Source organism: Microcaecilia unicolor, chromosome 3 (genome assembly GCF_901765095.1).
Source record: "Microcaecilia unicolor chromosome 3, aMicUni1.1, whole genome shotgun sequence".
NCBI classification, from domain to species: domain Eukaryota; kingdom Metazoa; phylum Chordata; class Amphibia; order Gymnophiona; family Siphonopidae; genus Microcaecilia; species Microcaecilia unicolor.
The window spans coordinates 201,603,263-201,628,532 of record NC_044033.1 but is presented as its reverse complement, the minus strand read 5'-3'; the positions used below and the strand labels follow the sequence as shown (position 1 = coordinate 201,628,532).

The 25,270-nt window shown below is 45.1% G+C and overlaps 1 protein-coding gene across 1 annotated transcript; it reads right to left on the bottom strand.

The window, feature by feature from the left end:
* Positions 1-428: 428 nt before the first annotated feature.
* On the bottom strand, positions 429-23,582 carry LOC115466108 (nuclear factor 7, brain-like). Its single transcript, XM_030197146.1, has 8 exons — positions 23,565-23,582; positions 10,661-10,959; positions 9,265-9,556; positions 7,596-7,691; positions 7,193-7,426; positions 4,740-4,762; positions 3,599-3,714; positions 429-1,414 (listed from the first exon to the last, which is right to left on the bottom strand). The coding sequence occupies exons 2-8, from the start codon at positions 10,789-10,791 to the stop codon at positions 879-881; spliced, it is 1,428 nt and encodes a 475-aa protein (XP_030053006.1). The 5' UTR covers positions 10,792-10,959; positions 23,565-23,582; the 3' UTR covers positions 429-878.
* Positions 23,583-25,270: the final 1,688 nt, after the last annotated feature.

Sequence of the window (25,270 nt, the reverse complement as noted above, 5' to 3'; positions counted from 1 at the left end):
AGCAGGGGTAGCTGGGAGGGTTGTGCTATTAGTCAGAAGCTGTGGGTGGGAGCACAGGCAGCTAGGAAATCTTGTCTATTGGTGAGAGTTGTCCTATAAATTAATAGTAGTGGTCATGCTCGCAGGATGGCTCATGAGTTGTACAGAGAGGTTATGGTAGCAGCTGGATAGGCACCAAGAGGTTCATTTTGTTTCAGATACGTGTGGACCGAGCAACACACCTTGTGGCTGTCAGTGCCCACTGTATTTTAATCCCCCACTGAAACTGTTCATTGCAGAAGCAAAATCAGACAGAGGGAATGTGTAGCTCTGGAGAGTAGAGAAAGAGATTTCGGCATTCCCAGGTCTGTGGAAATGCCTTGGTGGCAGCAAGTGGATCAACTGACATATTCCCAACATCAGAGCAGTGCAGGAGCCCCCCCCCCCCCCCCAATAAGATAGACGGCCCTCAGGAAGGCTGCCAGCAGTTCACAAGACCTGTCCCACCTTCAGCTGCTTCCACAGCCTGCTCCAGCCACCCTGGAGCCTAACTGGATGTTACTGATTAGTGCTAGACTGTTCCTGAGTGTGTTTACAAGCTCTAGCTACAGATAAAGATAAAATAATTCACTTTATTGTACTAAGGTAGCTGATGGGTACAATCCAACCAAGTTTTGTAAACAATTCTAAAGTTTGTTCTCTTAAGCTTCTGAGGCTGGAATCGTGGTTCTTACAGCTGGTCAGTTGGTGCCATGTCCCAGTTTGTTTGACCGACATTCTTCACCTTGAAGAGTCCCAGAAATGTCAATCAAGGAAATTTGGACCCGGCCCCACCTGGACAGCTGTAAGAAACTCTTGTAAAATGTCCTTGGCAGTGCCACTGGCCTGTGAGGCCTCTTCTAGAACTGGGGATGAACAATGCGCAGGGGGTCCCCCTTCCCCTCCTTCACACCTGTGAAAAAGAAGGGGTACACCCTCTCCCCAAAGTCGGCAGCATGAAAGGTGTAGAGATGGGTTCGCCGCTCTGGGTCGTAGAAAGAGACCCGTCCCGCCTCGTAGTCCAGCAGCACTCCAACCCGCTGCGGCTTCTTCTGAAATATTAATGGCGTAGGTGGTAACGTGAAGGCGCCGTACTCTCCTCCCTCCCGAACCAGAGCCCAGAAGCCATTGCTGGGGCTCAGCCGTATCTCCCCTTTCCGTGTGGCAGACTCCCGCGCTACCCCGAGCCCCCACTCCACCTTCGGCCCCACGACCACCTCCCAGTAATGCTGCCCCCGATCGAAGCCCCCAGACCCTAGCACACAGGCTGCAGGGTCGAAGCGTTCTGGCACATCAGCCACGGCCTTCTTCTTGTCTCCGCAGCGGACTTTCACGCCATCCGAGATCACCAGGAAGGGGCTGGCTGTATTTTGGTCCAGTTTCAAGTTCTTGGGAGCTAGAGAAGCAGAGATAGATCATGTTGACATAAACGTTCAATCTTCCAGCCCCAAAATCCCGCCCACACCATTCCCTCATATAGGCATCATACAGGGGCGTAGCCACGGGTGGGCCTGGATGGGCCCAGGCCCAGCCACTTTTTCTCCAGGCCCGTCCAGCCTCTTCTGCCCGCTCTCCCCATCTGTGTGGTTTGCTCACTTTTACTGCCCTGAAGCGCCGTTCTCCCTCCAGCACCGGCAATTCCCATAGCCAGCCTTCTGCCAGCATGCATCGTCGGGGCCTCTTCTCAGGCACGTCCCACCTACTCTGCAACTTCCTGCGTCCCACCTTTGCGGGAAACAGGAAGTTGCAGAGTAGGTGGGACGTGCCTGAGAAGAGTCTCCGACGATGCGTGCTGGCAGAAGGCTGGCTATGGGAATCGCCGGTGCTGGAGGGAGAACGGCACTTCAGGTCAGTAAAAATGACCAGAACTGACCATGTGCAGGGGGCTGTCACGGGGGGGGGGGGGGGGGGGGTAGCGGGTGGAGAGGAAATGCGGCGGCGGGCGGATGGAGAGGAAACGCGGCGGCGGGCGGGCGGGCGGAGAGGAAATGCGAGGACTGTGCCCACCCAGTCCACCTCCAGGCCCATCTAAAAATTAAACTCTGGCTTCGCTACTGGCATCATAGACTCGTGCACAATGATCTGTGGTAGGAAACATGTGATGTCACAGTGACTGATCGCTCCTGAGGGGGCAGCAGAGTATGGACACTCACAAGTTCTCATCAGCTTTCAGCTGCTTGCTGTATGTGTACATCCCACGTGGAACACCCCTGGCACACACATGGCCACACCCCCTTTCAAGATATGAGCTATGGGAATTAGGCACACTACCTTAAAGCAGGGGCGTAGCCAGACCTCACAGTGGGAGGGAGCCACAGTCCAAGGTGGGGGGCAAATTTTGATCTGCCACCCCCCCCCCCCCCCCCCGCTGCCTCGCTGCCCTGCCGCTTCCCACCTACTGCCTCAGCAAATACCTTGGCTGGAGGGAGTCCCCAACCCCCGCCAGCTGATGCCTTCATCCAGCGCCGGTCTCCGGCACTGCCGCATTGCCTGCCCTGCTCTCTCTTCCCCTCATGTCCTGCACGTTCCTTTTAGTGAAATTGAGCATGCTCAGACCTGCGCTGGACGAAGGCTTCAGCTGGCGGGGGTTGGGGACCCCTGCCAGCAAAACCAGCTATGCTACTGCCTTACAGAACATGCCAAACACGCACACAGATCCTAACTGGAGCCAATTAACCTCAATAATTAACTCCAAATTATTGCTGTTAATTGGCTCATTAATCTATTATGTTTCCCACACATCTCAGGATCGTGGCCAAATTTTGACGTGTACATTTGCGTGACCTTTATGGAATCCAGGGGATGGGTGCGATTCTGTAAAAGGAGCTAAACTCAATTTGTATAATGGCAGAGCTGCGTCCCGAATCTCTTATAGAATTCCAGTCTGCAGTTCTACGCCAAGTTTTAGGTGCAACCATGAATGCCATGTCTAAATGCGGTAGCTGGGTATGTAAATGCAACAATTCTATAGACTGCTTATCCCCCTTCCTTTTGCATTAGCATGTGTGAGAAATTAGGCACGCTCTGTATAGAACAGGGGCAGAAGTCTGTTACTGCGCAACTGGAAATTAGGGCCAATTAGTTCAATTGTCTTATGCCCATAACTGGTGACCAATCTCATGCCTGCCAGCCATTTATAAGAATTTGGAGGATAATTGCATTCTTTCTTGAGAGGGTGCGTATGCAGGCCCCTTGGGACAGATTTTCGTAGTGCCCACTCTTAACGACATTCATTTGAAAACAAAAAAATGAACACGAACATCAACATTTGCTGGGGGCTCATCCCTTGTTTTCTGCCCCCGGGAATTTCTGTGCTACACAGAAGCACATTTACTGAGCTGATGGGATGGTTTTGTCATTTGGAGGAAACTGGAGTAATATTGTGACCGACAGATCACGGGGAATAATCTAAACCTCTCATTCCGTAGCAGTCTGAGCCGGTACCAGGATTTGCAGCGAGGACTCTTACTAGTTCCCACCCGGGAGGGGGGGGGGGGGGCTGATTAAACTCAGTCAATACCCTAACCTGGATCAACTTCTTCCACCGTGAATCTTAAACTGGCCCCAGCAAGGGACTTACCTATGTCAAGGATCTGAAACATCTTTTTCCAGATCCAGAACTGGATGGGGCCGGTGTACTTTTCCCCGCTCAGAACCGGCGGCGTCTTGTCCACAGCCTCTATCTCTGGATTGACTCTGTATAAGGCACACAGACAGTCAGTGGCAGAGGTGAGGATAAAAATCAAAATGCAATGAAGTAGGCGACAGAGCCGGGGATTGGTACTCAGGTGCAGGGACATAAGGGACATAACAGGGTCAGGGATTAATACTGAAGGAACGGATTCTGTCTTTTGCTTCCCAAGAGATTGTTTTGGTTTTTTAATCACTGTAAACTGCTAAGAACCTGAAGGTATCAGTGGTATAGAAGGAGAAGTGGCCCAGTGGTTAGAGCACCGGTCTTGCAAGCCAGAAGTGGCCGGTTCAAATCCCGCTGCTGCTCCTTGTTATCTTGGGCAAGTCACTTAACCCTCCATTGCCTCAGATACAAACTTAGATTGTGAGCCCTCTGAATGTAACTCACCTTGAGCTACTACTGAAAAAGGTGTGAGCAAAATCTAAATAAATTAATTTTAAAAAAAATTGCCGCTAAGCTGTTCCTTGTAGGACACTCCAAGGTGAGTGTTCTTAATAGAATAACACTTAAAGCCGGTATTTACACCAGCTGAAACCCGGTATAAATGCCAATGCTCGACTCTTGCCATTTGGGTGCAGGAATGGCGGTATTCTGTAACTCCGTGTGCTCCTCCCCTACACCTGCCCATGTCCCCTTTTGAGTTACACAGGGTTATAGAATAGTGCGAATGAAGACACACGCACAAAATCTATTGCCAACTGATTGTTGACATCAAAGTATTCCTAGTTAACGGCTTGTTAGTTAATTAATTTGCACGCGCACCTTCGATTTGGGCTCCATATATAGAATCCAGAGATACTGTATTTGCATATATGCTAATATTCTAAGCATTTTCACACGTAATGGCCCCCTCAGAGGGAATTTCTATGCTGCAGGCTTGTTCTTCAAGTAAGAACTTATATGAAAGGACTACAACTCCCAGAATGCACTGTGCCTTGCATTCATAAAGTCCTGGGCTGGATTTCCCAGGAGTTGAGGGGCAGAGAACTGGTTTTCTGTAGAGACTGATCCTGTGCTGGGTTCTTACCTGGCTAGAGTTTCTTTCAGATTCTGTAAAGAGAAATTTCAAGAAATCAGTGATCACTTTCACTCTTTTTCACGTGCTCAATTGTCACCTGTAAAGAACCTGGAATCACAATCATACACACACACTTGTGGTTTTCCGCAAGGCCTATGTTATTCGACATTTCCTACACTGCCTGTTACCCTAATGCAGTCTTTGGAAATTGCTGCATTTGTATATGTGGATGATATCTATGTGTTAATATAGATCATACTGACCTCCGTGTATCTCGGCAATAAATACTGATGTCAGCACTAAAACCTCCTGGCTTCAAACACATAAAATGAAGCTTAATCTGGAGAAAGTGAAAGCCGTGCTATTTTCTGGACCCTCTGACATTTCACTTCCGTTTCCCCTGACGACATCAAATGTGAACATTCACATGGTCTCATTCATAAAAATATTAGGTTGTTACCGTTGATCATGATTTACATTATCAAACCCATGTCTCTTGTGTAACATAGTAACATAGTAGATGACGGCAGAAAAAGACCTGCACAGTTCATCCAGTCTGCCCAACAAGATAAACTCACATGTGATACTTTTTGTGTATACCTTACCTTGATTTGTAGTTGTACTTGTCCTTTTCAGGGCACAGACCGTATAAGTCTGCCCAGCACTATCCCCACCTCCAAACCACCAGTCCCGCCTCCCACCACCGGCTCTGGCACAGACCGTATAAGTCTTCCCAGCACCATCTCCGTAGTACAGAAATGTTTGTTTAAACTGAAACAAATTTATTCTATCAAATCAGTCCTTAAAAAATGACTCCACAATTTTCTATTAGCTCAAATAGATTACTGTAACGCTTTTGTTTTTCTTCTGGTTTTAGACAAAAAGATATTAAAAGACTTCGACAAGTCCAAAACATGGCAGTAAAATTGATTACCAATGCTCAACATTTTGATCATTTATTTATTTTATTTATTAGGATTTATTTACCGCCTTTTTGAAGGAATTCACTCAAGGCGGTGTACAGTAAGAATAGATCAAACATGAGCAGTAGGCAATTAGATCATGCTAGAGAGCGAACCCTGACTGCCAGTATCTGCCAGGATACCGTTGCTGATCTTAACCCTGATATAATAATGCACTAAATTTAGGAATTCTATTTCATATCTCATTACCCCACCTGTACTTTAAGCTCGTCTCAACACCATTTAGTAACTATTCCCTTTTACCGCCCAATCTGTTACGAGTTTTTGATTTTTACACTTTGAAATAACCTGCCATGTCTTGGATCATCAAATAACATATTCACGTTATTTCTTTGAAAAAAAAAAACCCCATTTGTTTTTGATTCCAGCATACACTGGCTAAATCACAGGACTGTGCTGCTTAACGTCGGCTTATGAGGTTGACCACTATAAACAGAGGCCCTTATTTGTAGAAAATGTGTACTTATTTCTTAATATTATTCATTCTTTTAGTGCCAACTGCTGAATTAGTGGTATATGAAATGACAAATAAACTTTCTGAGCCTGTGGAAGTGAGTGCAGGGGTGTATCTGCTATGGGGCCACAGGGGCCTGGCCCCTGCAGATTTGCCCCTGGACCCCCCCTACCGATGACACTCTCAACCCCCGCACCTCCTGCCGTCACTCCTCTGTCGCGCCTCACCTCCCTTTGCTGGCGGGGGACCCCAATCCCCGCCAGCTGAAGTCTCCGTCCTTCCTTCCTTCGTTTGGGTTTGGTGGTTTCTGACGTCCTGCACGCACGCACGTTGTACGTGCAGGATGTCAGAAACCACCAAACCCAAACGAAGGAAGGAAGGAAGGACAGAGACTTCGGCTGGCGGGGGTTGGGGTCCCCCGCCAGCAAAGGGAGGTGAGGCGCGATGGCGGAGTGAGCAAAGGAAGGCAGGACGGAGACTTCGGCCGGCGGGCCAACCCCCGCCAGCAACGGGAGGTGAGGTGCGACGGCGGAGTGACGGTGGGAGAAGGGGGGGTTCAAAGTAGTTGGAGCTGTCTTCCGCGAGAGGGGGGGTTTAAAGTAGTCGGGCGGGGGTGGTGGTGGTGGCGTCGTCGTCGTGTTCAGCGGGGGGGGGGAGGTCAGCGGCGCTGGGGGGGGCTAAAATGTGCCCCCCCTCCTCGGCTTTGGCCCCCCCCCTACCGTTGAAGTTCAGATACGCCCCTGAGTGAGTGACGCTGACCTGGGGGCTAAGCTAACCTCTCAGGAAAGGAGAGCACTGGTTCAAAGGAAATATAGGTCCATTCACCAGCAGGAAGGTGTGTCTGCGTCTAAATCCTCTCTCCTGCAGGAAGTGGTGTGTGTCTGTGTCTGTGTGTGTGGTCCGTGTCCTCTTACCTGCAGGAACATGTGTGTGTGTGTGTGTGTGTGTCTGTGCATCCTCTCTTCTGCAGGAAGGGGGGGGGGGTGTCCTGCAGGAAAGTGTGAGGTGTGTGTGCAAATTCTTACCTGCAGGAAGGTGTGGGTGTCTTCCTCCTCCAGCTGTTTCTGCACCTCCTGCATGCCATCCTTCAAGACCTCGAGGCTGTGGCAGAGCCGCTCGATGCGTTTCTCCATGATGCGCTGAAGCTTTTCCTGTTCCTGTTGCAGTTCCTGCAGCAGAGCATCTTCCTCCTCCTGCAGGAGGGCACGAAGCTTCCCAAAGGAATGCTTCACATGAGCCTCCAGCTCCTCAGACCTCTTCTGCTGGGACAAAGGCAAGAGAGAGCAATGGTCGGTTCTCATTGTGAGAGAGAGAATGATAGAGGGACAGAGGGCTGGGGAGAAAGGGAGCAGAAGGGGAGAAAGAAAAAAAAAAAAACAGGAGCAGCGACAGAATGAAGAGAGAGGTCTCGGTGTGAGGGAGGCATACAGTGATCTTCTCCTGCAAGGCCTCGCACTGCTCCTTCAGGGAGTTCTGATGCTGCACCTTCCCTTCCAGCTCCTTCACGGACTCCTTCAGCCGCTCCTGAGGAACCAGAGAAAAAGCATTTCTGAGCCAGGCACAGCACAGGTCCTGCATTTTCCCCAAGTCCATTTTAATAATGTCTGATGGACTTTTCTTTTAGGAAGTGATCCAAACCTTTTTTAAACCCTGCTAAGATAACTGCTTTTACCACATTCTCTGGCAACGAATTCCAGAGTTTAATTACACATTGAGTGAAGAAATATGTGTGTTTGTGTACATTTCAAATACACTAATACAAAAGTAGGAATCTAAACAATACTGAAAAGGAGTTTGAAAGAAAAACTGGATATGTCTGTGAGAGGATTTTAAATGTTAATCTTGGAGGAATGGAATGGAATACAGCGTTGACTGTATATCTCAATGCTGAACAACTATCAGACATATTCAGGGATTATCATCAAGAAGTTTTTAAGAATATCTCACGATGGACTATAGGAAAGCTGGTATAATTTTGAGGGAATATAGTGCACTTTTGTATATTTAACTTTTTGTAGTGTAAAATCTTTTTGCATTTGAAATAAATTTGTATTTTGTTTATTATATGCTATTATTTAGTATTGAAATTAGTAATTCATTTAAACTTTCTATTTTCTTTTGTTCAGTTTGAATAAACATCAGAAAATAAACTGATGAGAGAGTTAGAATATGTTGAGTACTGTGTGAAATTCAAAAAGATACAGTGAATTTCAAAAAAGGATCAGAGAAGGGCGACCAAAATGATTAAGGGGATGGAACTCCTCTCGTATGAGGAAAGGCTAAAGAGGTTAGGCTCTTCAGCTTGGAAAAGAGACGGATGAGGGGAGATATGATTGAGGTCTACAAAAATGAGTAGAAGTAAATCAATTTTTTACTCGTTCGAAAAGTACAAAAACTAGGGGACACTAGAGGAAGTTACATGGAAATACTTTTAAAACAAATAGGAGGAAATATTTTTTCACTCAACAAATAGTTAAGCTCTGGAACACTTTGCCGGAGGATGTGGTAACAGTGGTTAGCATATCTGGGTATAAAAAAACATTTGGACAAGTTCCTGGAGGAAAAGTCCATAGTCTACTATTGAGACAACATGGGAAGCAACTGTGTGTCCTGGGATTCGTAGCATGGAATGTTGATACTCTGAGATTCTGAATGGAATTTTGTTACTCTTTGGGGTTCTGGAATGTTGCTACTCTTTGGGGTTCTACATGCTATTCTTGGGGATTCCGGAATCTTGTTACTCTTTGGGGTTCTGGAATGTTGCTACTCTTTGGGGTTCTACATGGAATCTTGCTAATCTTGAAGATACCGGAATCTTGTTGCTCTTTGGGGGTCTGGAATGTTGCTGCTAATTGGGTTTCTGTCAGGTACTTATGACCTGGCTTGGCCAGTGTTTGGAAACAGGATACTGGGCTACATGGATCATTGGTCTGACTCAGTATGGCTTCTCTTATGTTCTTATCTGTTGAGTTGTGTTCATATGGCTTACTAGGGTGAGCTGCAACTCATTTAGTGCAGGTTAACTCAATTTAACACAAGCTACATGACTCTAAGCATTAGGTTACTGTATATGAGAGTGAACCTGCCTATGCTGTACCTTAAACTCCTGCGCTGCGTCCTGATTGTTCAGCACCTCGTGGTACAGGTGCTTCCTGGAGTCTCGGCAGTCCAGGCAGATCAGCTCGGAGTCCGTGATGCAGTAGCGCTCCAGCCTCTTCCCGTGCTCCTTACAAGCAGGTCCTGAAGTCTCCACAACCCGTCCCTGACACCTCAGGTACTCCACAAGTCTGCACAGGAGAGGATTAATCCGCAAGGATTCGCCCTCGCAATCTGTCCCACACTCCGGACAGCGCAGACCTTTCTCCTGCCAGTACTGTGAAATGCATTCCCTGGCAAAGAGGGGGAAAAAAAAGCATTTAGAAATGAAATAGTTAATTCAAGAAAGACTGGGATGGACACAGAGGGGTGGGTGGGAAGGAGTAAAACCTGGGATAAGCACAGAGGATCTTTAACTGTATGTGTGTGGTGGTGGTGGGGGAGGGGGAGGGGGGAGGTGGAAAACCTCAGATAAGCACAGAGGGTGAGGGGAAAAGCATGGGATAAGCCCGTCTTCAAGGCATGTATATGGCAAAACCCAGATTCCCTCATTAAAATAAAAAAGGTTGTTAAAAAAATACATTCAAAATAATGAGTTAAAAATTCCAAAGCACATAACTGTATTGTAACCACGGCACCTTTCACATTTTTCACTTTTTTTCTCTTTTCTACCAGCAGAGAATCACGTCTTGACATTTAACACACAAGTTTTTATTTGTAAGTTTGGGAGGCCAATGCACTTATCACTTCTTTATTAAACATTAATTAGGTTGCACAATGGTCTCTCCTGTACCCTCTTTTATATTTCAGTTGTCACACATTGAGGGGGATCTTTGATATGATGTCTACGTTCTCATCCCCTCCTGCCCTCCCCCCCAGATGTCTTATTGCTTGTGACATCTGGATCTCTGTGTGGCATTGCTTTTATCCATTAATGTTTCCTCACCACCCTCCAGCCTTCCCTCTCCTCTCCCTCTCTGAACTCAATGTCCACATGTGATGGACAGACAGTAAAGCACAACTCACCCACCCACTTGAGATCCAGAGCAGAAAATAGAAGTCCCAAACGTTAACCACAGTCTTGCCAGCAACCAAGAGGGCCTTGGGGTGGGATTGGGGGGGGGGGGGGCGGCAATAGATCACAATTTCTGGAATAAGAATTTTCTCCCATTGTGTGTCTATGGAAAAAAAAGGCTTCGTATCTCAGGCCTTAGAGATGGGCCTGGCCCGGGTATGTCATTTCCTTCTTCAATTCCTTTGTGCATGCCGGAACAAGGAAGCTGGATTGTGTTTAGTTTTTGATTTAGGGTTTTCCTCATGCACTGAAAGCCCAGAGGGCTCTAGGAAAATCCTCTGACTCAACTCCCCCCCCCCCCCTCCCCCAGCATGGGTCTTACCTGCAGTAGAAGTGCTGACATCGGGACAGCTCCACAGGCTCTGTGAAGGTGAAGGAACAGAGGAAGCACCGAAGATCTGTGGCCAGAGACCCTGGAGAGCAGGAGCCCAGTTCCTCCTGAATCTCCTCCATGAAGTGTTAGGCTACGGGAAGGTGGCAATGGACAACCAGCATCAGGATTTCCTGCCCTCAGCCCTTTGGTCCTCGCCCCCCATCCATTTGTTTTGCTTCCGGATCCAGTTGTGCTGCTTCTCACCACCAGAGGGAACCAAAGTCTATTTCACATGTTCACTGATTCTTCTGAAAACCAAACATATAAAGAGGAATCCAATAAAATGTATATGGAAATATGATATTTGATTTTAACAAAATATTTCTAAAAAGCAAGGAAAAGACCTCAAAACGCCCGACCGCTTACTTTCAGTTTTGGGTGGCTTTAACTGGGGGCGTGGTGTTCATCACTGGTCATAAAAACCTTGCTTAGAAAGAATTATTTTAATTTATTTCCAAAAAGATTTTTAACAATTTTGCTCTTTTTTTTTTTTTTACAAAAAAAGGTTTTTTTTTAATATATTGACAATATCAATGCTAACTTCAAAATTTCTTTAGTTCATAAAAACCTTCACTGATTCTCATGAAGTGCTCTAAAGCAGCTTTACAAAGATAAAGTAAAGTTGAGCACTTATCTGTTGCCCGACGGTGGCCCCATCTGTTTCACTTGTAGGCTTTTTCAAGGGCTGTGCTTCGACAGAGAAAGCATTGAGAAAAAAAGAGCAAAATTGTCTTTTCTCAGACTATAGTCTGGTTCCTTATGGAGTTTCAGTTTAAAAACATAATAATGATTTTGTGCTTGAGTGGAGGAGGTACCTTAGTGGTTACAGCACTGCACTGAGAACCAGGAACCCCTTGTTACAATCTAAATTTTCTACCATTGCCTTGGTAGAAAAATTAGATTGTAACCCCCCACCCCCACCCACCCCCCGAGACAGGGAAATATCTATGTGGTGTGTGGAAAAAAACGGGACACCTTATATACTTTGCAATTGTTTCAACATTTAGGGATCCTTTTACTAAGGCATGCTGAAAAATGGCTTGTGGTAGTGTAGGCGTGGGTTTTGGGCGCCTGCCAATCCATTTTTCAGTGCACCTGTGAAAAAGGCCTTTTTTTCTTGGCCAAAAATGGGCATGCGGCAAAATCAAAATAGCCGTGCGTCCATTTTGGGTCTGAGAGCTTACCGCCAGCTATTGACCTAGCGGTAAAGAATCCAGGCGGTAATGACCTACACGCGTCCGAAAATGAAAAATATTATTCGGACGCACACCAAAAATGAAATTACTGCAAGAGCCACACGTTAGTTGGACGGTAAACTCCATTTTGATGCATGTTGGGAGCATGTAGACGCTTATGCGGCTTAAATAAAAGGGACCCCTTAGTTTTATTTATTTATTTCTTGTATTTGTATCACACATTTTCTCACCTATTTGCAGGCTCAATGTGGTTTACATTGTTCCGTCATGGTGATCGCCATTTCCGGAGTGAGAGATACAAGTGGTATTACATTAAAGATCATGAGTACATTACAAGTTACATTACACTAAAGATCATGAGTAGTTTGACCTTTGAAAATACATTTGTATGTTTCTTTTTCTTAGTTAATTCATAATTTGTGTTCAAAGTGTCCTCCTTCAACCTTGACACACTCACAAAGTCTTCAACTCCACTGAGCCGTTGGCTCAATGAATTCTGGGGTTTTAATCAAGAGCTGAACCGTTTTGTGAGCTCAATGCGCCGAGGCTCCATCCTGAAGAAAATTAAAGTGCTCAGAAATGTCTCGAACTTCAGGCAGACGTTTCTGCTGCAGTAGGGTGTTTTTGGGTTATTTGGAAAAATGTTGGGGGTCCTGTTTTTTTTTTTTTTTGTACCTGACTCAACATTAGGGGCAGAGGCCTAAATGTTCACTTTAATTGGAAACAAAGAAAAACAACAAGTACAAACTCACGCATGCACTATGGAATAACCAGGCCTAGATTGGCCTGTCTTGAACAAAAATGGAACCCAAACTTGAGGACCGAGTCCTTCTAGGCGGATCACAAATCAACATACATAACAAAAACAATAAAACAGTAACAGACACTGAATTATACAATACTCAAAACAAACAAATCAGCCCCTTGCATGTTCAAACAAATATGTCTTTAGTAACTTACCAAATTGAACCCTACTGCTACACAGTCTCAAGTAACCTGGTGATTTGTTCCAGATTTCTGGACTCACTATCAAAAATGTAGTGTTCCGTGTGGAGGAGTGGCCTAGTGGTTAGGGTGGTGGACTTTGGTCCTGGGGAACTGAGGAACTGAGTTCGATTCCCACTTCAGGCACAGGCAGCTCCTTGTGACTCTGGGCAAGTCACTTAACTCTCCATTGCCCCATGTAAGCCGCATTGAGCCTGCCATGAGTGGGAAATAAAATAGATACTATTGGAGATTCTACATGGAATGTTGCTATTCCACTAGCAACATTCCATGTAAAAGGCCGCGCAGGCTTCTGTTTCTGTGAGTCTGACGTCCTGCACGTGCATGACGTCAAACTCACAGAAGCAGAAGCCTGCGCGGCCACATTGGTGATCTGCAAGGGCCGACTTCTAGTGGAATAGCAACATTCCATGTAGAATCTCAAATAGTAGCAACAGTGGAGGAGTGGCCTAGTGGTTTGGGTGGTGGACTTTGGTCCTGGGGAACTGAGGAACATAAAATGGATATTATTGGAGATTCTAGATGGAATGTTGCTATTCCACTAGCAACATTCCATGTAAAAGGCTGCACAGGCTTCTGTTTCTGTGAGTCTGACGTCCTGTCAGACTCACAGAAGCAGAAGCCTGCACGGCCACATTGGTGATCTGCAAGGGCCGACTTCTACATGGAATGTTGGAATAGCAACATTCCATGTGTAGAATCTCAAATAGTAGCAACAGTGGAGGAGTGGCCTAGTGATTATGGTGGTGGACTTTGGTCCTGGGGAACTGAGGAACTGAGTTCGATTCCCACCAGGCACAGGCAGCTCCTTGTGACTCTGGGCAAGTCACTTAACCCTCCATTGCCCCATGTAAGCCGCATTGAGCCTGCCATGAGTGGGAAAGCGCGGGGTACAAATGTAACAAAAATAAATAAATAAATTAGCATATGCTACAGTTTGCAGCTTTTTGTGACTTAGTCGTGATTGAAAAAGGTTTAGACCAAGAAGTCTAACTTTTAGCCCTGGACGTCTTTGATTTGTTCCATTACGGCAGAAAAGTGTCTGGGTTTTGGGAATGCCCAAATCCCACCCCAACACTGCCCCCTTGTGACTTGCACACACTGCAGAGGAAAAGGTCTTAAACCTGAGTTTTGAAAATCGCAATTTGGACGTTTTTCAGAGAAAGACATCCAAACGCCACTTTATGCCATTTTTCAGCCATTTTTCTCTTTCAAAAATGAGCCCCTATTTAACCCTATTATATTTCTAATGGCTGGTAAGTCTGAAGGACGTCAAATTTCTTCATGATTACAATTTCTGATGTAGGAAATCTTTAGTTTCTCCCCAAACAAGGATGAATAGATTTGCCTTCAGAATTACCAACTATTACCAAAAGGGGATATCTTTTTATTGGATAATTTAACACATTTCTAGACCAGTGTTTAGCAAAGTCAGATCCAAACAGTTATGGAAATCTGTAGGGTCAACCAAACAAAGCAAAAAAGACCCAGAAGGAGGAAAGAGCAATATACTTCAGGCATTCAGGCTTCTAGATATCATAGGGAGGAGATTTCCTTTACTACACTCAATGAAAGGCAGGGTAACTCCTAAAATATTCCAAAGTTTTTCATAAGCTTTAGCTGCCTTTCACAATTATAAATATATTTACATAGTCTGAGAATTGTTTTCAATTCCTGTCCTTTTCAAAAGACATTAATTTGTCTCTGTCCTTCTGTCTGTCCTACCCTTATCCTTATTGGTCCTGTCTGTCTGTCCTGATTTAGATTGTAAACTCTTTTGAGCAGGGACTGTCTTTCTTCATGTTCAATTGTGAAGCGCTGCCTACGACTGGTAGCGCTATAGAAATGATTTATAGTAGTAGTAGTAGTGGATGCTATTCAGGAAGGGAGAGAAAGCTTCATGGTTGCAAAGTCAACATGTGTTTTTTTTTGCCATGAATTCTTTGTAACCACATTTCAGAAACAAACTATCCAGGTATCTGTAAGAATGTGTTAGTTGTGAAACCAAAGCTGCATTAAACAACTTTACTTCATGCTGTTTGGGCTAAGGGGTAGGGCCTAAGAAGCAAGATCTGTGGGTTTCCTAGCTGTGAAACTATAATGGTTTTCAAATGCAGTGCAAATTATAGCAGTTTTTAAAAATACATCGCAAACAGAACAGGCAAGGTAAGAACAGGCACAGGCAGCTAGCTCCAAGTCACTTAACCCTCCATTGCCCCATGTAAGCCGCATTGAGCCTACCATGAGTGGGAAAGCACAGGGTACAAATGTAACAAAAATTTGCCAGGTACAAATGAGAGGGAAGGAATGCAGAAAATGTGGCTTATCTCAGACAGTGAGGCTTCAGTCCAAACCCGTGTTTGCCCTTTTGCACTTGCTCACATTAGAAGTCATCTGCCATTTAGATGCCCAGTCTTCCAGTCTTGTAAGGTCCCCTTGTAATTTTTCACAATCCTCTTGCGATTTAACACATTTGAATAACTTTGTTTTGTCAGCAAATTTAATTACCTCACTGGTTACTCCCATCTGTAGATCATTTATAAATATATAAAGACCCCTGGGGAACCCCACTAACTGCCCTTCTCCATTGAGAAAACTGACCATTTAATCCTACTCTCTGCTTTCTACCTTTTAACCAGTTTTTAATCCACAATAGAACACTACCTCCTATCCCATGACTTTCCAATTTCCTCTGGAGTCTTTCATGGGGTACTTTGTCAAACACCTTTTGAAAATCCAGACACACAATATCAACCAGCTCACCTTTATCTACATTTGTATTTATTTATTAGGATTTATTTATCGCCTTTATGAAGGAATTCACTCAAGACGGTGAACAGTAAGAATAAATCAAACATAAGCAAAAGACAATTACAGCAGTAAAAATATTCAAACAACAATACAAAGTATGGCATAGTTACTACTTACAATGTCAACACAATACGTAATAGAACATTTTAATTGAGAGCGTAGGGTATAAGCAAAGATGGAACATGTAGATAGGTAAAGGAGTAAGAACAGTTAGAAAGTAAGTGTTTGTTCACCTCTTCAAAGAAATGTAATAGATTGGTGAGGCAAGATTTCTCTTCACTAAATCCATGCTGGATTTGTCTCATTAATCCATACTTTTGAATATGCTCAGTAATTTTGTTCTTTATAATAGTCTCTACCATTTTGCCCAGCACCGACGTCAGGCTCACCGGTCTATAATTTCCCAGATCATCTCTGGAACATTTTTTAAAAATCTGCGTTACATTGGCCACCCTCCAATCTTCCCAAACCACGCTTGATTTTAAAGATAAATTACATATTACTAACAATAGTTAAGGAAGTTCATTTTTTCACAGTATTGTCAGTACTCGGGGATGAATACCATCTGGTCGAGATTTGCTACTCTTTAAAAGTACACGATAATTCATCAGATGGAGAGAACTTAGCCCCACTAAAGATTTATAAATCATAAAGGCTATCTTAAAATCAATTCTGGTTCATATCAGAAGCCAATGAAGCTTCTTCAACAAAAGAAAAGTCCTCTCTTTGTGGTCTAAGAAAGAGAAAGATTGTATACAATCCATATATCTAGTTGGGATTGTTTTCTTCTTATCTTGTATTAATGTGCAGTCATCTCTGTATTACTGTTTGCAAGTGACCCTTGTAAAATGAAAAATTATAAATTATAAATGATTAAAAAAAAAAAAGAGAAGTCCTCTTAAACTTAGTCACCCATGAGTGATCAGCCTTGCCGCAGTATTTCAACAATTTTACAGAAATTCCACCACACAAAGAATATTCAGTAATCTAGATAAGGTAGAAGAAATGCTCGTTCAATGCATCTAAAACATTGAAAATTCAAAGATGAACGAACAGCCCTCGGCTGTCGTAATCAAAAAAAATAATTGTTTTAACCAGAGCATTGACTTGCATCTTCTAATATCAGCTCGGAGTCTAATATTGCACCCAAAACTTTCTCCTCTTCCCTCACGAAACACAGGGTCCAATATCCAGCCCTCAGTGGTCAGCGATTTCTACAGCATGGGCCACTGTAGGCAGAAACAGACCCGGATATTCAGAGCTGGGTCTAACTTGGGCAGCAGGACTGAATATCGGGAAGGTATCCGGTTGCCAGCCGATTTTCTGATTTATCTGGGCACTTCCCAGTTAGTTGACTGAAAATTGCTGCCAATCAGGTAAATCTGGACTGCTCGGGCACTACAGGTAATGCCACAGCTCTGCCCAGATTTTCAGTGGCACCTGTCTGCTCATGAGCCTCTGAACATCTGGATCACCCACCAGTTAGGTGAATTAACCATGGAGGAGCCCACCGTTTTTCCTTCTTTGGTGGGAAGCCTGTGATTTTCTCTGTTAATTTCAAGAAGTGTGCATCTTTTCTCTGTTGGATTTTGCACACTACAGGAGGGAATGCATTTCTGTTTCTCTTTGCCCGGTGTTGCACGACAGGCTGAGGGGAGATATGATAAATGAGTGGAGTGGAACGGGTAGACGTATGTTTACTCTTTCCAACAATACTAGTATTAGGGGGCATGCGATGAAGCTACAAAGTAGTAAATTTAAAATGAAACGGAGAAATGTTTTCTTCACTCAACATGTAATTAAACTCTGGAATTCGTTGCCAGAAAATGTGGTAAAGGCGATTAGCTTAGCAGAGTTGAAAAAAAAGGTTTGGATGGCTTCCTAAAGGAAAAGTCCATAGAGCATTATTAAATTGGACTTGGGGAAAATCCACTATTTCTGGGATAAGCATTATAAAATGTTTTGTACTTTTTTGGGGATCTTGCCAGGCATTTGTGACCTGGATTGGCCACTGTTGGAAACAGGTTGCTGGGCCTGATGAACCTTTGGTCTGTCCCAGTGTGGCGATACTTATGTACTTATGAGTCTGGCTTTCTTTGGCCCCTCTGGTTCAGATTTTGCCTGCATGTTTATATTTCTAATGTGTGATTCCCCCTTTATTCTCTGTAGTGAAGGTCTGCTCTCTCCTCCTCTTCTCCTGTTTGACTTTCTCTTTCTCTCTCACCCCTCCCTCCATCCTTGCCTCTGATCTGAGTCCCGCTGGCTGGGGATCCTAATTCAATAAAATGTTTTCTGTAATGGTTTTTCCCTGACTACAATCTCCTTTTTCATTTACTATGTCTTTCAAAAATCCAAGGAAAGGGACTGGATGGAACAGGACATTCCTAGGTGTGTCCATGCCAGTCCCCAGACTGGGGTGGTGAATGGGGTTCAGAATTGGGGGAAGGGCAGTAAGTTTCCAAGCCTAAACTTTTCCAGCTGATGAGAAATGTTGGTTGGGGGGGCAGAGAAATGGGGATGGAGAACTGAAAGATTATAGGGGTGGGGGTGTTGTTGGGGAGGCAGCAGTGAACCCCTAATCCTGATCTTGCTGAAGCGTCTGTGGGGAGTCTCCAAATGTCTGTGAGAATGAGACACTGGTGGCAGAGAGGGGGGTGTCAGGGGTCTGCCAAAGAGAGCCATTGCCATAGAGAGGTGCAAGGAATTTGTAGCTAACAATGCAGCTGATTTTACCCCTCCCATCTCCCCCTTCCCCCTAGCCGCCGGCAGGAATTTTGATTTTAAATGGGGATTAAAGCCAGCACAGAAGAAATGGGAAGACCCATTTTCTGGCTAGGGTGTTAGTGCAGGACCAGTGCCCTCTGTCACTCAAGCACCCTGTCCCATCCTATCCACAACCCCCCCCCCCAATACAGATATACACACACATACATCCTCTTTCCAACCCCCTTTTGATCCGAAATGTCCTTCTGCATTCCTCACTGTCCTATGAAAAGCTCTGCAGTAAAACTAAGCTCCCCCCCCCCCCCAGCCCTGCAAATCCTTTCTTCCTGCTGGTAGGCTTTCTACAAGGTTCAAATAAAACAAAATAAAACATGGAAAAGAAAATAAGATGATGATACCTTTTTTATTGGACATAACTTAATACATTTTTTGATTAGCTTTCAAAGGTTGACCTTCTTCGTCAGATCGGAAATAAGCAAATGTTGGTAGATGACAGTATATATAAGTGAAACATCAAAGCATTTCAGTGACAGTCTAACAGGATGGGGGGTGGCAGTGGCGTAGCAGGGGGGGCTGCCACCCGGGGCGGGGCGGTTCGCCGTTGCACCTTCCGGGTGCAGCATGATGACACCCCCCGACCAGCTCCCGCACCCTACCTTTAAAAAGAATATCGGGAGGTGAGGCGCAGCGCCTCACGCCTGCCCTGCATGTAAAAGAAATGTGGACCATCGGGCCTTCTCTCGTTCTGTCTGTCCCGCCCTTGCGGAAATAGGAAGTTGCGTCAGCGGAGGGCGGGACAGATAGAGCGAGGGAAGACCCAACGGTCCACATTTCTTTTACGTGCAGGGCAGGCGCGAGGCGCTGCGCCTCGCCTCCCGATATTCTTTTTAAAGGTAGGGTGCAGGGGTGGGGGGTGTCGATTCGCCGAGGGGGGGAGCTGGCAGGGAGCACCCCCCCTCTGAGCTGACACCCGGGGCGGACTGCCCCTCCCGCCCTCCCCTTGCTACGCCACTGGGGGGTGGATAGGTGAGAGACAGGAAGAGTCTGTTAGACTGTCACTTCCTGTTAGACTGTCACTGAAATGCTTTGATGTTTCACTTATATATACTGTCATCTACCAACATTTGCTTATTTCCGATCTGACGAAGGGCAACCTTCGAAAGCTAATCAAGAAATGTACTAAGTTATGTCCAATAAAAAAGGTATCATCTTATTTTCTTTTCCATGTTTTATTTCTATTGATTACCTTTAAAAGTGGACTAACACGGCTACCACACCTCTCTATACAAGGTACAAGGATGCCCACAGTGTCACAGAGGGTAAGTCCAGGACTGAATTTATCTTTGACATGGTGCCAGGAGGCACCCTTGCACCCCTGAGTGAGATGTGCCATTAGATAAATGGGAGAAAGAGAGGGGCTCCCTGAGGCTCTGGAGAAGAAGCCGAAATTCTAGAATAAATGTTGGCACATCTGTATAACATCAAGTGTTTTCACTCTTAGGCCCTCTGGAGGGCAGGCAGGGTCAGATGTCATAGAAGGGCTGAGAGGTATAACTCCTGATCTATTCACCCCCCCTCCATGATCCAGATCCTTAAATAACTTAACCCCCCCCTAAGTACATCAAACATCTTACCAGCTGACATCCCGACTTCCTTCTACTGCCCCACTTTAACATCCCAAATAGTCATAGCACAAGCCTTGACTTCAAAGCCATTTTGCTGGAGTTTACTCTGATATTTTAAGACCCTGCACTCTCTGTATTATGCTCCAGCCTCCTTTAGTATTTTCAGTCCCTGCACTCTCTGCATTTTGCTGGAGTCTCCTCTGGTATTTTCAGTCCTTACACATTTTGCCAGTCCCCTGCCTTTCAGTATTCTCGTCTGTCTGAATACCTAGTAAAACCAGCATCATCTAGGCAAACTTCCAAGAAATCTACAGCAAAGCTCTTAATACAATTTGAGGGAAAGAGGTTAAAATTTTTCAGTGCATTGGGGTCTGCAAGTAGCACAGAAGATGATGTAAGAGACCTATCTCTATCAGAAAAGGTTTTTGAGGGTGATGATGTGGAGGAACTGAAAGAAATCTCAATGAACCTGGAAGATGCACTGAACCAAATCAACAAATTAAAGAGTAGTAAATCACCTGGACTGGATGGCATGCATCCTAGAGTACTGAATGAACTCAAACATGAAATTGCTGATCTGTTGTTAGTGATCTGTAACCTGTCCTTAAAATCATTCATAGTACCTGAAGACTGGAGGGTGGCCAATGAAACACCTATTTTTTAAAAAGGCTCCAGGCATGATCCGGGAAATTGCAGACCTATAAGCCTGATGTCAGTGCTGGGTAAAATAGTGGAAACTATTATAAAGAATAAAATTATGGAACACAAAGACAAAAATGGTTTAGTGGGACAGAATCAGCATGAGGTCAGCCAAGGGAGGTCTTGCCTCACCAATTTGCTTCATTTCTTTGAAGGCGTAAATAAACATGTGGATGAAGGTGAGCTGGTTGATGTAGTGTATCTGAATTTTCAGAAAGCTTTGACAAAGTTCCTCATGAGATACTCCTGAGGGGGGAAAAAAAAGTCATAGGATATCTGTTATGGATTAGGAATTGATTATTGGACAAAAAATAGAGGGTAGGGTTAAATAGCCAGTTTTCTCAATGAAGGAGGGTAAATAGTGGAGTGCCACAGGGATCTGTACTGGGACCGGTGCTATTTAACATATTTATAAATGATCTAGAAATTGGAATGACAAATGAGGTGATTAAATTTGTACTGACACCAAACTACTCAAAGGCGCTAAAACACATGCGGACAGTGAAATATTGCAGGAAGACCTTAGGGAACTGGAAGACTGGGCATCCAAATGGCAGATGAAATTTAATGTGGAAAATGCAAAGTGATGCACATTGAGAAGAATAATTTGCATCATAGTTACCTGATGCTGGTCCACCTTGGGAGTTGGCACCCAAGAAAAAGATCTAGGTGTCATTGTAAACAATACACTGAAATCTTCTTCCAGTGTGTGGCAGTTTAAAAAGCAAACAAGATACTAAGAATTATTAGGAGAGAGATGCAAAATAAGACCAAAACTATTATTAAGCCTCTGTATCACTCCGCATTTTGACCTCACCTTGAGTAGGCGATCAGTTCTGGTCGCCATATCTCAAAGAAGATATAGAAGAATTAGAAAAGGTTCAAAGAAGGACAACCAAAATGATAAAGGGGATGGAACTCCTCTCATATGAGGAAAGGTTAAAGAGATTAGGGCTCGTCAGTTTGGAAAAGAGACGGCTGAGGGGAGATATGATTGAGGTCTATAAAATCCTGAGTGATGTAGAACAAGTAGAAGTGAATCGATTTTTTACTCTTTCAACAAGTAGAAAGACCAGAGGACACTCAATGAAGTTACATGGAAACACTTTTAAAACAAATAGGAAGAAATATTTTTTTCACTCAATGAATAAGCTGTGGAACTCGTTGTCGGAGGATGTGGTAATAGTGGTTAGTGTATCTGGTTTTAAAAAAGATTTGGACAGGTTCCTGGCGGAAAAGTCCATAGTCTGTTATTGAGACAGACATGGGAGGCAACTGCTTACCCTGGAATTGGTAGCATGGGGTGTTGCTACTGGGTACTTGTGACCTGGATGGTCAAAAACAGGATACTGGGCTAGATGGACCATTGGCCTGACCCAGTATGGCTATTCTTATGTTTTTATCTAGTTCCAGGCTGGGGATTTGGGGATAGTCCTGGATTTCTGACCATGCATTATGGGTCTTGCAGCTCAGATTTCAATGGGCAGGATCAGGCACTACCAATCCCACACTGCTTTGGGATGTAAATTCAAAAGCGGGACTGGTCAAAAAGTTATTATCTGAATGACAGCCCTATCTCTGCCCCCTCCCAACCAGTCATTTTACCAGACGGTTCCCTTGATGTTCTCAAGTATAAGGTATAGACAGTGTTCCCCCTTACCAATCCGTAGTCTTGTCCAAATAGGGCAGCCAGATCCCAAGAGGGGAGAAGAGGAAAACATTAGATGAATTTTCCACTTTTGCTGTGTGTGTTCAGACAATGTGCTTACATCCTGCTGGCCCGGAGCCTGGAGTTCTGACACTGGTAAATGTTAAATGGATCAGATCCTCCTCCCCCCCTCCCAGCCCACTCAGTCTGATTCCTTTCGAATGAGATCTTGAATCCTTGCTTTCCCACTGACTTGGGGAGATGTCTGGTTTAAATGGTGCAGTCTCTTTCCTGCCAACAGCATGAACAGAGGGAGAGAGGAGGATGGACAAGGCTAAAATACTTTTCCAGCCCCCCCCAAACCTATTATCTTTAGAACTACTACTACTTAACATTTCTAAAGCGCTACTAGGGTTACGCAGCGCTGTACAGTTTAACATAAAAGGACAGTCCCTGCTGAAGGAGCTTACAATCTAATGGACAACATGTGCAGACAGTCAAATAGGGGCAGTCAAATTGGGCAGTCTAGATTTCCTGAATAGAGGTATGAAGGTTAGGTGCCGAAGGCGACATTGAAGAGGTGGGCTTTGAGCAAGGATTTGAAGATGGGCAGGGAGGGGGCTTGGCGTAAGGGCTCAGGGAGTTTATTCCAAGCATAGGGTGAGGCGAGGCAGAAAGGGCGAAGCCCTCCCAGTCCTCAGGACACACCTAGCCAGTCAGGTTTTCAGGATATCCACAATGAATATGCATGAGAGAAATTTGCATATGATGTAGGTAGGCTTGCAAATATATCTCAAGCATATTCATTGTGGGTATCCTGGGTTGAGAACCCTTGCCTTAAAAGTGCAGAGTCATCAAGTTACCCAGTTTCAGGAGGGAGATGTTTTGGCCAGCCTTGGTTTTAACTTTACATTCTAAAGCAGTGTGGGATTTGTAGTCCCAGATTCTGCCCATTGACATCAGCACTGTGGATCCCATAATGCACCAGGATGAGACATGCAGGACTGGCCTAAAATCTCCCTCCTGAGTAACTTGGAAGCCCTGCCCTAAATATCTTTCAGTCCAGGCTGTGCCCTTGCAAGTTACGTGTGTCACACAGTGAGCGCCAGTGGAATTACAACTCAGATCTGCTTCCAGAGTCCTACCTTTGACTGTTTCTTGGAGGGATGCTTCGGTTACAGCTCCCAGCATGCAATAGAGTAAAACCAGGACTGGAGCAGCCTGTTCAACCAGGCACCAGTTAGGAAAGGTGTCCAAACCAGGAAAGACTCCCAGTCCTATTTTCATGGAATCCTAAAGTCATCCTCAACATCTTCCCTCCGTTCCCAGTTTACTTATTTACATTTCAGAGATGCCCAGGTGACAAGAAACATGGAAACATCTCCGTTCCTCTTCCTCCTACTTCTTTAGTCAGGAACCCTGGTCATACGTTGATCTGTGGTGGTCCGGTTGGCTGTCCTTCCTCTGCGCTTGATGTATTTATAACTGTTACCTCATCCCCCCACCCACCCACCCTTCCACTGATTACATAGACAGGAAACCATTTCTTCCTGTGATGTTCTCTCTCTCTTTCCCTCAGTCTCTGCATTACATCACTAGCCTGGTGGTCCACGGAGAGCTTGTCTCAATACAGGAATGTAGGTCTTGGCAACACATCATAAGGGGTCACAACTGGTCAGTGATATCCAATACCAGAACCTTCTTTTCCGCCATATCATGCTGAGTGACCATATGCAGCATCCAGGACGAGGAGGCTCGAGGTAGGGGGCCACATTGTGCTGTATGACAAAGCCAGCCATCACATCCTGGTGTGACATGTCCGGACAGAATCACCCCCTACATGTTACTTATGGACAGAACCCAACTGATAAAGGGAGAAGAGTGATGAGTTCACCCCTGGTCCCATCATGTCTGTGCAGGTGGGATGAAGATATGGAAGACTTCTGGTACCTCAGGATCGACAGAAGAGAAGGGTTGAGGAACTCTTATCAGCGCTGCCTGGGAGCGATTAAAATGCCCTGGCAAACTCCATTCTGAAAATACTTCCAGTTTTCCACCACCTGAAGATCTTGGCTGCCACGCTCTTGGTCATTCCCAGAGTACAGCAGTGGGCTGAGAGCCAGAGAAGTGTGGTTCAAATCCCACTGGAGCTCCGTATGATCTCGGGCAAGTCATTTACTCCTTCATTGGTTCAGGTAGATTGTAAGCCCTCAGGGACAGGGAACTATCCCTAAAACCTGTAGTCTTCTCATCTTGAATTCAGGTTGCTGGAAAAACAAATAATCAGACTGAAAGGTCTAAATCTGCAAGAAGCCAGCCTCTCATTCCAGCATCACATCTGAAACACTGAACAGCTTGAACCCTGAGACACCCCAACTGATCACCATTCATAGAAGCTTCCACGTTACTCAGTGTCTGGAGAGAGATTTTAACCAGTTCTGGATTTATCAACACCCCATCCTGTGGAATTATGGGACCCGCAGTGCAGATTTCAATAAGTAGAATCAGGGACTACAAATCCCACACTGCTTTTGGATGTCAGTTTAAAAGCAGGACTAGCCAAAAAGTCTCCGTCCTGGAACTCAGTAACCCTTTCACACAACCTGCATAGAGCGACCATGGTTTAAGCCCAAACTTCAAAGAGCCTGGAGAGGTTGGATGCCCTGGACAGTGGCGTGGCTAGTTTGGTAGCTGTGTGGTTATTAAAAAGCCTGGTGCTATGACATGAAAAGGGATCCGAGTGTTGGCTTTAGTGGTGGTTCTCTAAGAATTATAGAGCAAGATGCAATGGTTGGAGGTGGCCTCCCAGTGGAGGAGGTGGAGGGTACCGGCACATCCTGGCCACGCTGGG